At 30.5% G+C, this 15244-nt stretch overlaps 2 protein-coding genes and 1 long non-coding RNA gene across 3 annotated transcripts in view; 1 reads left to right on the top strand and 2 right to left on the bottom strand.

Annotated features, from left to right (window-relative positions):
* The first annotated feature begins 94 nt into the window (after window positions 1-94).
* LOC134280706 (uncharacterized) overlaps window positions 95-15244 on the top strand; it is a 31193-nt gene continuing 16043 nt past the window's right edge. The window contains exon 1 of the mRNA XM_062763151.1: window positions 95-169. The gene's annotated coding sequence lies outside the window, so the exon portion shown is untranslated. The remainder of the gene's footprint in view (window positions 170-15244) is intronic.
* LOC134280705 (uncharacterized) lies at window positions 4853-6515 on the bottom strand. Its single transcript, XR_009994943.1, has 3 exons — window positions 6322-6515; window positions 5163-5246; window positions 4853-5001 (listed from the first exon to the last, which is right to left on the bottom strand). It is a non-coding gene; the product is annotated as an uncharacterized LOC134280705 (long non-coding RNA).
* LOC134280704 (uncharacterized) lies at window positions 12016-13086 on the bottom strand. Its single transcript, XM_062763149.1, has 2 exons — window positions 12729-13086; window positions 12016-12528 (listed from the first exon to the last, which is right to left on the bottom strand). Exons 1-2 carry the CDS (start codon window positions 13053-13055, stop codon window positions 12493-12495), a joined length of 363 nt encoding a protein of 120 aa, XP_062619133.1. The 5' UTR covers window positions 13056-13086; the 3' UTR covers window positions 12016-12492.

Genomic DNA, 15244 nt, shown 5'->3' with positions numbered 1-15244 from the left:
CAACCGGAGATTAATATTAGGGTTTTTCTCTACATACTGACTAACAATCAACTTTTCTGAAGCATGATAAATATTCATTTATCTTTTTAAAGCATTATTTACATGTGTAGCTTTGGCTCAAAATAGTTTGGTCGACTTATGCAGTAATTACTCAAATTCATCGAAATTGGTAAGAAACAATTAAGCACATTTTACTGCAATAGTTTTATACACAAATATAATTTTTAGATAAGGGATGAAGCATTGTTTTCTGTTGAATTGCCATACTTTAAAAGAATAAATTTTGTCAGTGAACAATTCGATCATTCTACTTTCGTTTTTACGATATGCAGTTTTGCACAAATGCATGTAAGTATCCAAGGTAATATTGATTTTCCTGTAGATTTAAACTGAGGTAATATGGATTGTTTTGAAATTCAGAACCTTACATAACAGGTGTATATGATAGCAGTTGGTAGGAAAATTAAGAATAATAAGTCTGTGCATGTCAAAGACAGTACATTTTTATGCATTCTATGAATGTTCTATTAAATGAAAAAAATAAACTTACATGTATTCCTTTTTTTTGATAAAATCATAATTTTGATGTTCTTAGGGACCAGATTTCTACAAAAAAAAAAAAAAAAAAAAAAAAACAGAGAAAAAAAGCAAAAAAATTAGAAATCTTTTCCAGATTGAAAAATATTGTTTTAACAATATACACTTAAATGGATATTGACAAGAAATAATATTTATGCCTCCTCTTTCCCTACCAGCACATCAAATTAGACAAACTCACAGGTATGTTGGAAAAAGTTTATTGATCAAAATATGATAATATTCTGATCAAAACATATTATAAACTTGTACAAACTTTTTAAAATACAGTTCCAGTATAACAAAATGGATTTCAAAATGTTGACATGCAAATTACAGTTTCCTTACAGAAAAATGGATTAAACATTGTAAAATTGTGAATACAGTTCCATTATATCAAAATGTATGCTACAATGTAAATTTTCAAATGCAGTTACAGTATCTCAAAGGAGGGGTTTGTCAATGTAAAGGAACATAAGTAATCAGCAAACATATTACACATGAAATCCAAAAAGTTGAATAATACTAAAATTACAAGAAACGAAGTATCTGCTCGATATGCACAAAACTGCATGACATAATGAATATCTATAAAGCATGTATCCAACAACTATAGGATAAGTGTATTTACACAAAAATCGACTAGTGGCAGCAGGTGGGATCAAGAATCCCGCCTAAAAATTGACTAGGATCTAGAAAAAAAACATGTATGACTATAATGACTAGAGACAACAAAATATAAAATAACAACTGAAACAAAATACTGTGAAAGGGAGGTGGGAGGGAATTTCAAAACAATACAAACTGTACCTCTTGTTAGATTGATGCCACATAGGGGACGCTACCTTTTAACCAATCAAATTGCGCCAAAGGAGAGTGCATGAGTAAGGGGTGCCCCATAGAGAAAAATTACATGAAGCCTCCTAAAAGTTTAGTATTTCATTAAATAAAACATATCTAAAACATATCAGAACATTTGTCTGCATAAAATCATTTATACATATAAATTGCATTTATGCCTCCTCTTTCCTACCTACACATCAGATTAGACAAACTCACAGGTATGTTGAAAAAAGTTAATTGATCAAAATATCATAGCATTCTGATCAAAACATATTATAAACTTGTACAAATTAACTTTTTAAAATACAGTTCCAGTATAACAAAATGGATTTCAAAATGTTGATCTGCAAATTACAGTTTTCTCAGACAAAAATGGATTGAACATTGTTAAATTGTGATTACAGTTCCATTATATCAAAATGTATGCTACAATGTAAATTTTCAAATAGAGAGGTTTGTCAATGTAAAGGAACATAGGAAATCAGCAAACATATTACACATGAAATCCAAAAAGAAGAATAATACTAATATTACAAGAAACGAAGTATCTGCTCGATATGCTTAAAACTGCATGACATAACGAATATCTATAAAGCATGTATCCAACAACTATAGGATCTGCGTATATACACAAAAATCGACTAGTGGCAGCAGGTGGGGTCAAGAACCCCACCTAAAAATTGACTAGGATCTAGAAAAAAAAACATGTATGACTACAATGACTAGAGACAACAAAATATGAAATAACAACTGAAACAAAATACTGTGAAAGGGAGGTGGGAGGGAATTTCGAAACAATACAGACTGTACCTCTTGTTAGACTGATGCCACATAGGGGACGCTACCTTTTAACCAATCAAATTGCGCCAAAGGAGACTGTATGATTAAGGAGCTCTCCATATAGAAAAATTACATGAAGCCTCCTAAAAGTTTAGTATTTCATGAAATAAAACATATCTAAAACATATCAGAACATTCGTCTGCATAAAATCATTTATACATATAAATTGCAATTTAATAAATTGATCTTTGAGGCTTCGTTATTTTGTTATAGTTCTTCATGTATAATTTACATATATTTAGATGCCGTAATGTCTTTATATCTATGATTGGTTAAGACTTTATTCATAGATAATGAAACAACTCAAAACAAATTTACAAAACAAATTTACAAATATCCCATTTCAAATGATACAAGAAAAATGCAGAAGGTTATTGTCAAGAATTCCGAATTCGTGAGACAAAATAACATTGTTAGTCTTATTCTTTCTAACAGAATAAAATTTACAGATGTATCCGATACCCAGTTACAAATTCATGTCAAAAGTAAAGTACTTATAATAATAGTTAGAAAATTTCATGGCGGTTTATGTACATATTTTTTCATGAAACAATGATTTAATTCTTCAACAAACATGCTGTATTTTACAAGCTCAAAATGAACTGTATTTTTGCAACAACAAATCAAAGTACTGAAAGTACTGATACGAGTTGATGGTTGTTCAAGCTTATAAATTGAACACTGCTTGACTGATAAGGAAATGAAATTGCCTTTTAAAATTTGCAGAAATTTAGACTTCCATTTGATTTCTGATGTCAATTTCATGAGATGATGCACTGTATTATTAAATCCCATAAAGAAATAATGTCATTTGAAATAATAAGGAAAGCAATTCTTTTTACATTCTATTTAAACATTTATTGTGTATTAGTGCCCTATTTTAAAAAATGAAATGGAACGCTCTTTTATACCTACAGTGTATCATGGTACAACAATATCTGAATGCCCTTAATGTGGATACAGCAAAAGTAATATCTCTTTAAAACAAGAGGCCCATGGGCCACATCGCTCACCAGAGTAACTTGGGTGATGCAGTTCTTTACCAGATTCCCTCTCTTTCTTTACCTATGATGCCCACTACCCTCTTCCCTTTTATGATTTTAAAACTTTAGAATCTACACAACCCAAGGATGCTTCCACATAAGTTTCAGCTTTCCAGGCTCAGTGGTTCTTGAGAAGAAGATTTTTAATTTTGTTCTATATATTTCTATGTTAAACTTGGATTCCCTATTGTGGCCCCGCCCTACCACCGGGGGTCATGATTTCAAACAATTTAATATCTACACTACCCAAGGATGCTTCCATAAAGTTTCAGCTTTCCTGGCCCAGTGGTTCTTGAGAAGAAGATTTTTAAAGCTTTGTTCTATATATTTCTATGTAAAACTTGGATTACCTATTGTGGCCCCGCCCTACCCCCGGTGGTCATGATTTTATTATAACCATAAAAAGTAATACATTGCTGTCAGATAGTATACACGGTAAAATCAAATACACTTGTTAATGCACATGTGGGTTTTTCCAACATTCACAGGTCGTTCTATAAATAGCATTGATGCTCCGACATAAAAACTGTTTCATTAGTTAAACTCATAATATTTAAGACATCTTTTGCATTAAAGTGCTGAAAATAAACATGTCTAATTAACATTATCAATGTTTATTTACTTTATAAACTATGGGGAGGTACTTAGTTTAAACACATGTGCTTTTAATACACAGTGACCTTCACCTATATTCAAAAGCGGGAAAAATCAAACATCAACTGAAAGCAAATAAGTTGTCACAAAATTTACATATAAGCATTAGTGCTTCATATTAATGAGCACCCTTTTTATTTCAAGTAGACTGCAAAAGACTAAAGGAAGGACATAAGTTAATAATAACAAAAAGGTGGATGTCACTATTTGTAGAAAGCAAAAATAACACAATACACAACACAGTAAAAAGACAATGGCTTTATAGAAAACTTTAATAGAACAATTTTTTTTTGAATTAGCCTAGTTCTATTTTTATATATAAAAAAAACTCAATTTTTGAATATTTTTTAAGTAAAATTGACAATTAGTTGTTCTAAATGTAATTAATTAAATAAAGATTGAATTTGTATTTTTCATTTAAATACATATTAACATTTATATACATGTACAATAAACTTAACCGAGACACGCCGCGCGCCGTCAATTCAGCGAAATTCCCCCCATGCATCAAAAATTTTCTGGGGAAAACACTGCCTGAGTATCATCTCGGCTTGAAAAAAAGAAGATATCAGTTCCATTTTGAGAAGTTTAACTTTATAAATGGTCTCAAGCTCCCAGGGGGGAAGGGGCATCATTTGAACAAAAATTATGTTGTAACAAGTTTACAACACAACAGACAACAAAGAAATCGGATCAAAAAACTCATTTAAGCTTTTGACTCAGGTGAGCAAAAATGTGTTTCGCCATGCAATTTTAAAACAATTACAAATATAAAATTAGAAAAAATAATGAACACACTAAATTGATATGAAATAAACTTTTTCCCAGAGGTGATTTTACAAGGAAAAGTTCTCAATATAAAGATACACATTCTTCATTTCACATTTGTTCCAGTTTTCACGGGGAAGCTTGTCCTCCAACATACAAAAGACTGACAGCACAATTTTCTAATATATATCAATGCTTGAAATTGTTCTCCTACAACAGTAAGTTTATCAAATCTCCCAGCCATCCTTTATGCTCTGCCATTTGTGGTGTATACCTCTAGAAAAATAAAATATTTTACATTATCATTAAAACGACATATAAATAACAAGTAAAATTGAAGATCTGAAAGGTATTTTAATTAAAATAAAATTAAAATTTACCCTAACATGGTAGTGATGGAGTTAAATTTCTCCGGAATGAGAAATTAACCAACAAACCTCCAGAAGCAATGAAAAAGGTTTCGTAAACAAATCCTTCCAGGAACCATTATGCTCTGGCCCTTATGGTTTATACATGTACTTCTAGAAAAATAACAAATTTTAAATTCTAAATTAAAACAACATATAAAATAAGATTTGAAGGGTATTTTATTTATTATGACATCTTAAATGTAAATCATTATCTTTCCAAAGCAATAAATTAAGATCACTTGAATTCCAATCCTCTGTAGAAATTCAAACCACTTCTTTATACAAAATGCTTATAAGTGCATTAGCAACACGTACACTGTCTACCTCTACTATCTTCTGAGAAATTGTTTGATGCTTTATGCATATCTGCTGCAATGCCCTTGACATCATCAGTTATGCATCTTTAAGATCATCAAAATCTCAATCTGATCTTTATTTTTTTTTACATTTCAAATTGTTAATTCCATAGTTGTATGACACAGGATGCTTTTGTACTCGCATGTCATCCAGAACATGTGTATTTTTTTTCACATATTCCCATTTATGAATATTTTTTTTATTTTATAATGAAAATAAATAAATATTAAGACACTTTCACCCTGTTATGTTACACTAAAAAAATGGTCTATATTTTTCTGAAGCGATATGAGTAAACATAAATCAATTAAAATAACTTATTCCAGATTTATTATGAACAGGTGCATGTGGTGGATTTTGATCTGCTCCTGGCTAAAATAAAAATGGCGTCGTTCCAACAGATGCTTCGTTCTCATCGTATTTTTCGTGTGATACAACAAATAGAAATATTATCTTGGATAATTTCGTTTCGTATCATTGCATGCAGAAAAATATTCATTCGATTTTCACTAAAACAATGGAAATCTAGTCGAAATTTCAATGGCATGTCCTGTCGCACGACTGCTGTTTTGTGTGTTTTCAAAGACTTGAAAATAATATTTCTAGTTAGGCAGTTGCCTCATTACTACAATGGAAGCTACTTTTGCGGAAAAAACACAAAGAAAAATTTATATAGAATCAGGCCCCTAAAGCCGCAAAAACAAGGTGGCGCTAATGTTTACTCGGTCAGTACCATACGAAGTCCTATCGATAAACTACTGGCTAAGTTTATATTTCAGAGCAACACGTGCAACTATACTTAAATGTACATGTAATTACATTTACGTACCTTCTAAAAATTTCTTAGTAAGCCTCCACAGTCCCGTCAATTTCTTTTGAAGTCACTGTTGTGCTGCCGATTTTGCGTGTTTTTGTTTACAAAGCAAAGTAGCATGGTGCGTATGAATATGAAAAAGTAGTTCGATCTCTATGTTAGGCCTATGTGTCATTTGTATAAATCCCAACGAACAGAAAAATTAACCAATGTTTTATGCAATTAGTTTGAAAATTTTAAAAATCGACAAGACATATATGCACATATAGGAATATGAGAAGTGACGAAATACACTTTCATTCTTCGGCGGTTTAAAATGCACTATTTTTTTGTCGGAACGACACAATAAGGCATGTCTGATGTCAATGAAAATGTTATTGTTTATACTTAAAATAAATTTCCTTTCAAAAAAAGAAACATTGACATGTCTTCAATATATATGTTCGCTTTTATTTATGTAGAGTTTCTCAAGATGTGATACAATTCATCGTAGAAGGAACTGAATAAACGAGGTGTGTTCTTTGGTCAAAATTAGGTCAACATTGTAAGCAGTAGCATTACTGAGTTGATGTCCATCAACTCGTAAAAATGATCTTCAAAAATTTATTCTTAACATGAAAATGAAGATGTTTAACTCTTATTTAGGAATAAGATTTATGGAACCACCATACAAAATTGCATTTGTTTTAGGATACCACCTTTCAACGGTTAATCAATTTTTATGAAAAAATGTAATAAGCATTGAGCATATTTTATTGTAGTGTCCCCAACAAAAATTTCAATTTTCAATTAAAATTAGTATATGAAAAATGGTTATACAATTTTTGTAGGGAAAATTTAGAACTTAATTCGATCAACTCACAACACCAAATATAAAATGCAAAACAATTGCTAAAATGCTATTGCAGTATAGAAGTACATGTACAATGTATCATTAAAATCTGCTGAATGCTGAATATATGAATGAACAGTGAAGAAAGATACATGTATTCATTTTCAGCCACACTTTGAAAAATATTTGTAAGTAAACAACTGAATATGGTTTTCATCAATATGAACTTTATCAAATCTCAAAAACTTATCAAAATATTTTCCATGGCCTCAGTATATTTAGTATAAAGTACCAACAATGTTTTTTTTTTTTTTTTTTTTTTTTTTTTATTGCCCCATCACATGTCCAAGTATATAGTGCCAGGGTTGGGGCCCTGGGTTCACTAAGTAACATACATAATACACATATATATTACACAATCATAATGTGACAGGACATTTTTTTCACATATCATTCACACACCTTTCGCTACATAACATGCATATGATTATATTTATAATAATATTTAACAACTGAAATCTTAATATAATCAGTGAAAAGTTGATGTACATCTGTAACTGCATTGTTTTTTCAAAAATATTAATCATATTAAAACATTATCAAATTCCATCGTTTTTTAAAACTGTCCATTTCCCCATTTTTCTTATAAATATATTTTTCACAATTAAAATAATACATAACCTCTTGTTTGACCCTCTCAAAAGATGGTACACATTTTTTGCATCTATTTCTATAAATATGCTTTTTTATTATACATACTACTAAATTAAATATATTGTTATATTTATAATGTTTTCCCAACAAAACATCAACTTTGTTTAGAGATATATCAACTCCAAACTGTTCTTTCATCCAATCCAGTACATTTTCCCAAATTTCTGCAACACACTCGCATTCCCAAAAAAGATGACAAAGTGTCTCTGGGTGTTTCTTACAAAAACTACATAAATCTGAGTCAGTAACACCAATTTTGTGTAAATATGTATTTGTAGCTAAAATTCTATGTACAATTCTATAGTGGAACCATCTTAACTGTATATCATTTGTTATGTTAAAAAACAGAATGTTTTGTTTTTTCCACCAAAATTCATCAACATTAAGTTCTAAAATGTTTTCCCATTTCATTTCACTTTTTGGTTTTTTGTATTTCTGACTAATAAAAACATCATAGAAATCTCTTGCACCTTGTTTGCTTTTTGTTATTGTTTGTAAGAATTTTGGGAAGAAAGGTTGATTTCTTTGAATTATATTATGATCATAATTCAACTGTAATTTTCTAATACAATTTGTTATGCCTAAAAACATTGTAAAAGGTGTTTTTAAATCATATTGTTTACAAAAGTCTTGGTATCCTAACAAAGTCCCATTTGTATCATAAAAATCAAAAACAAATTGTATACCTTGTCTCAGCCATGACTTATAACAAACACTTCTGTTGTTTATACATATTGATGGATTATACCATATGGGACTTAAAATAGATGTTTGATCATCAATACATAATCTCAAATCCAACAATGCTGAAAAAACATCATTCCAGAAAACATTTTCCGTATCTTTCTTAAGTTTTTTTTTGAAAAATCCCTACCATAGATAACTAAATATTTAATGTCAGGAATTAAATCTTTTAGCAATTCTTTCCAGGCTGATTTACATGAACTATCAAACAATCTGCGAATCCATGTAATTTTTAAACTTTTACAAAATGAATCAAGACATGTCATTCTCATACCACCGTTTTCATAACTTTGGCATATAATATTTTTAGCCACCCTAGCCGTTTTGGTATTCCAGATATAATGAAAAAATATAGCTTCAATTTCTTTGAGTTTTTCTTTAGAAGGGCTCGGTAAACTAATTAATAAGTGACTAAATTTAGGTAAAAGCAAGGTTTTTACTACTGTTATACGACCTGCCGTTGATAAATGTCTTCTAGACCATGATGATATAAGCTTTTTGACAGAGTCAATCTTTGGCAAAAAATTCAAATCAAACATAGTGTTTGTGTCTAGATCCACACAGTATGCTATACCTAACACTGTAAATGGTTCCTGTGACCACATCAAATTTTGATATTTATCACACAAGTTATCATCAGTATGAACAGTAGATCCAATCCTAATACATTGAGTTTTATCATAATTTGGCTTCAGTCCAGAGAATTTGGAATACTGATTGACTAAAGACAAAGCTGATCTAATTGAGTCTTCTGAACCATCCATTAATAAAACTGTATCATCAGCATATTGTAGTAGTTTATATTCTTTATCTTCAATAACAATGCCCTTTATTAATTTATTATTTCTAATCATAATTCCCATTATTTCTGCACATAGTAGGAACAAGTAAGGTGAAATTGGGTCACCTTGCCTACAACCTCGTCCCATTTGGAAAAATTCAGAAAAAATACCATTTTGAATAACACATAACTTAGGTTCTCTAAACAAAATCTTTATCCATTTTAAAAAATTCTCACCAAAATTAAAAAATCTGAGTACTTTAAAAATAAATCTCCAAGAAATAGAATCAAATGCTTTCTCAAAGTCAATCAATAGAACAAGACCTGAATGATCATTCTCTTATACAATAATGTATGATGTCATATAATAACCTATGAGTTTTCACCAATATATCTACCAGCAAGAAACCCTTTTTGATTTTCATGTATTACTTTTGACAGAATTGGTTCCATTCGATTTGCTAAGACACTAGATAAGAGTTTATATGTAATGTTCAATAATGTAATTGATCGCCAATTTTTTAATTGTTCCCTTGGCTTATTGCCTTTTGGTAAAATAGAAATAATTCCAAGCATCTGAGTATAAGATAATTGACCTACTTCATAGCTATAATTAAAGGATTTGAGAATATATGAATTAATATCTGTCCAAAAAAACTTGAAAAATTCTGCTGTAAAACCGTCAGTTCCAGGTGTTTTGTCGTTCTTAAAATTTTTAAGAGCTTGAAGTATTTCTTGTTTTGTAATTTCAGCATTTAAAATGTTTTTCATATCATTATTTATTTTAGGAACCTCAAAGTTTTGGAATAAGTCTTCAAGATTTACATCATCAAGCTCCTGATCTTTGTTTTCATATAATTTTTTGTAAAAGTTCCTTACTTCTTCTAAGATATCTGCTTGCTTATTTACATATTTACCATCATTATTGATTAAATTGCTAATATTTTTATTGACATAATTTCTTTTTTCTAAGGCACAAAAATATTTTGTAGGTTTCTCCCCATCTTCTATCCATTTACAATGACTTCTTAACAATAGCCCCTTCAATTCATATTTTCTAATTTCCTCTAATTCTGTCTCAAGGTCACTTATCATACCTAGATAAATTGACAAAGGGTAATTATTATACATATCATGTAAAATTCTTAGTTGATTTCCAATCTTTGCTTTGTGATCCCTCCTTTCTCGGGTCAAATTTGCAGATAATTGTATTGCCATATCCCTTATTTTCATTAATAGAACATCAAGAAAAAGATTATCTGGTATTCCTAACATTGATTCATCAATACGATATTCATTATCCGTTTCCCTTATAATTTTTTTAACATTTGTCACAAATTCTTTGTTTCTCAATAAGGAATTGTTAAAACGCCAGAATCCCTTTCCACGTTTAAATTCATTAATAGTAATATCTAATTCTATGATAGAGTGATCAGTCCTATAGCCTGGCATCATGTGAACATCATTTATAATTGATAAGAGTTCCTCTGATACTAAAAAAAAGTCAAGTCTAGCCTGTTTTACTGGGTTCTTCCTACTCCATGTATATTTTTTAGCATCTGGGTTTTTGATTCTCCAAGGATCTACTAAATTGAATTTTGATTTTAATTTTTCAATTTCAAGTTTATTTTTGGGATTGTTTTCTCTAACATAATTGTAACAGTCTAACTGGTAATCTTGTACTACATTCCAGTCTCCACACATAATTATAAAGTCAGTATCAAAAAAATCATCCATTTTATCACTTATTTCTGCATAAAATTTAGGATTATCTTTATTGTGACCATATAAATTAACCAAAGTGATTGAGTACTTGTTATCCACCATTATATTTGATATAATGAAATTCCCCTCATTATCACTATAAACTTTAGAAATTTTTATTTCATTTGTGTTATTAAAAAGGGTTAAAGTCCCTCTTGCATCTGATTTTCCTGAGCTGATGAGTATGTCATTACCCCATTGGGCATAAACTGAATTTTTCTCTAATTCTGTACAGTGGGTGTCTTGTAAACAATAAATAGATGATTTAAAATTTCTTAAATAGTTTAGGACATCCTTTCTTTTCATAGAATCATGTAAACCTCTGCAGTTTACAGAAGTAATTTTTAACTTAGTCATAGATTACACTACACAGTTGAATAAAGGCAAAAAAATATGCATGTTGCATACTCTCCATTCTTTCACACATATATCAAAAATGAAAATACTTCCTGTATGGTAACAAAACAAATCAAGAAAATTCATGTATTACATCGCATTGGGTCTTTTTAATTTAACTTAGCCACCTAAATAAGATAGTGAACCGTAGTTCTCTCATAGAAAAAATAATAATAAATACAAGCTCCTCTAAGAACTTCTACCAGTAATCTTTGTAATCTTTGTTGAAATTTAGGTATTTATTACATTAAAAAGAAAAAACCAATATGTCCCCATGTAATTTATACAGCAAACCATAAACTGCCAAACAAATATATATCCTGAGACATACTACATGTAGATATGTTACAAGTTATCAACTATGACATAACACAGTAGTTCACAGATAACGATACCAAAAATTCTCAATATTTTACAAGTTATTTACAACTAAGGCATAACTCTGAATTTTACAGATATCATCCAAAGCTCAAAACACTGGTATTTTACTTTTAAACATCTGCAGCATACCTTAGTATATCTTTCTAATAGCATCTAAAACATACTTATTATTTGACAAGTAAACAACACGATACCAACTGTAGCATAACTCATCACTTTACAGATATACAAAACCTTCACCATATCATACTCCTACAACCTGTCATCTCCTGCAAATAATCTTGTTCTTATCTAGATCAATTAGAAGGAATCACTAAAAGCGAGCCATTCTTTTTCTCCTTTTTGTCGATACTCCAGAATCACATCGTCTTTCGTTTCACGGATTCTCGTCTTCATTCCCGATTTCCTGAGTTCATATGCTTTTTGAGCCAGCTCTGCCCTCTTTCTCTTCAAATGCACGGGTAGATCTGTTCGTATTGCATAGCCTTTCGGTAGGGTAGTGTTTCTGGCATGATTTAGTATCATATTACGGTCCTCCATAAGAACGAATTTAACAATGACTGCTTCTGGTGCTTCAGGTTTGTAACTGCTGTTGGGGTTTTTTGGAACCCTATGAGAGTTTTTAATCATTATAGACTCTGCTGTTGACATGCCCAGTTTTTCACTCAAAAATTTCACAATAACCTCGTTTGAAACTTCATTCTCTGCTTTAGGAATGCCATAAAATAAGAGGTTGTATTTCCGAGATCTTAACTCTTGGTATGTAATATGACCTTGCAGTTCTTTTAAAGAAGCCTCAAGAAGGCTTACCTTTTTACTTTGGGGTTGTATAACCTCTGTGTTTAGCTTTTCTAAATCAGTTAATCGGTCATCTTGGTTTTGAAGCGCTGTTTTCATATCAGTTATCTCCTCCTTAATAACGATCAGCGTTTCCTCTACTTTTTTGTCAAGCGCAGTAAGCCTCTCGTTCATTGAACTCTCCAACTTCTGTATTAGATTAGAGAAAAGTTCCTTTAACTCTTTATTTGACACCTCATCATTTTGCGCACTCTCCTTCTCCGTATCTTTTCTCTTCGGCATCTTGCACGAGCTTCCCGAATTTCCTTGTGCAAAGTAGTGACTTACAGTCTGTTGCATTTAACAAAGAGGAAAATACCTGAAATTCACCTAAAACACAATGTTAAATATTGAATTTTCATACTACTTCTTAAACCATTATTTACGCACTGAATTCTCGATGGATTTTTCCGTACTTCCTAATCATGACAAAGAGCATACGGTGGGTGTAACTGGTCGGCTGAGGATGCTCACTCCTCCATATCACCTGATCCCATGTCAGATGTTTTAAAGATCTGAGTTTGCTTTCTCCATATTTGAATTGTCTGATGGAGTTTTGAGCTCGAATACTGTTAGTTATCTTTATATAATTTAATTTCACTTGTATCAAGCAGTTTCATTGGCTGAATCATTCAGAGGAACATATAATATTTTGGATAACATAACTTGCCTACGTCACAATGAGTTACGTCAAAAACGTATCACTCCGCTTGACGTTACTTTTAAAATAATGCTCAGTTTGAAGTCTTTTTCCGGTGGAAATATTGTCTCATTGTCTACACTGGAATTAAATTATAAGGAATGAAGCTAATTTCAACTTATGTTATCCGATATAACAGAACTTGGGGCAGTTACGCTTTTTTATAAACCGCTTCGCGGTTTATAAAGCGTAAACTGCCCCAAGTTATGTTATATCGGATAACATAAGTTGAAATAAGCTTCATTCCTTAAATATTTTGTGCACTTATTTCTTATGTTTAAAATGCTATTTTAAATAAAAACAGAAGAAATCTTTCAGAATAAACACTTTTCCTAGAATTGATTTACTGATTTATAAACATTAAACGTGGTTCAGTATCAATGCCTTTAAAAGAGTCTTTCACAGAAAAGTTCATTTGATATCACCCAATAAGCTGCAATTTTCTCCCATACCTTTTATTCACCAGTCTTAGATTCATTTTATCGTACGGTGTCCAAAAAAAAGTTAAAAAATAAAGTTTAAAAAAAAAATTTTATATATATATATATATATATATATATATATATATATATATATATATATATATAATATACACCTATTTACTGGCTATGAAGACAATAGCAAGTTTATCGTTCCCCAAGACAGCAAACTATTTCCCGAGGCGCAGCCGAGGGAAATAGTTTGCTGTCGAGGGGGACGATAAACTTGCTATTGTCCGAATAGTCAGTAAATAGGTGTTTTATTATACCGATGCTGATTTAACCTTTGTTAACTTTCTAGGAGTTCAGGGTACACACAATCTTGATATTCCATATTATACCGATGCTGACTTAACTTTTGTTACGTCATAATATATACGCGTCACAATCCGTATAAAACCAGAAGTTTTCCTGGATGAAAAGCGAGGGAAACGGAATGCTGCCGTTGAATAGTTTGAGGACTATTCACCATGGGCAAATAGCACAAAAACTATTTCACGGTAGAGATTCTTTAGAAAAAATAGCATGTTTATTCGTCTGAGTTTTATATAGAAAAAATAAACAGAGGTATAATAAATATATATATATATATATATATATATATATATATATATATATATATATATATATATATATATATATATATATATATATATATATATATATATATATATATATATCCAAAATGTGTATATAATAAATTATATAACAGTCACTGTGTCCGGCAATGAATATTTAAAAAAAGAAAAAACGACAACACAAGTTGTAAAACGTTAGCGCTTTCAGTTCAAATTCTTCAGACGTTTTACTTTAAACATTTGACGTTAAAATGTTATGGTAATGACGTTGCCAACAATACAATGACGTCACAATGAATGTTCGGGAAACAAGCAATAGCGTATATGTTGAACATATAAGAAATAAATATACATGTATATAAAATACAATAAACTATGTTAAACTGTTCAAAGTTGGTTTTAAAGACTTAATAAAATGCTTTTCTTTTTCTCTTCTTTCTACCGTGCTGTCGGTTAATAGTTTGTAAAAGGGGAACACGGTAAAATTTCCGTTACCGCAGTGGTTCAGATGTTCACTTACTTTGACCTGTCTATATTCCGGATGTTGAATATGTTGTTTGTGGATTCGGATACGGGTACGGAGAGTAGTTCCAGTCTCGCCGATGTAAAATTGTCCACATCCTCCACGCGTTATACAATATATCACGTTTTTAGAACCACAAGACATATTAGCATTAACTTTAAAATCTTTGAGTCCGATTTTAAAGGTATTTCCTTCTCTTATGTACGGAC

The sequence above is a fragment of the Saccostrea cucullata genome, unplaced genomic scaffold, assembly GCF_032062105.1.
Source record: "Saccostrea cucullata isolate Sc308-1 unplaced genomic scaffold, CSIRO_AGI_Scuc_v1 ctg6012, whole genome shotgun sequence".
NCBI lineage: Eukaryota > Metazoa > Mollusca > Bivalvia > Ostreida > Ostreidae > Saccostrea > Saccostrea cuccullata.
The sequence above is the reverse complement of the archived record's forward strand: the minus strand, read 5'-3'. Positions and strand labels throughout refer to the sequence as shown.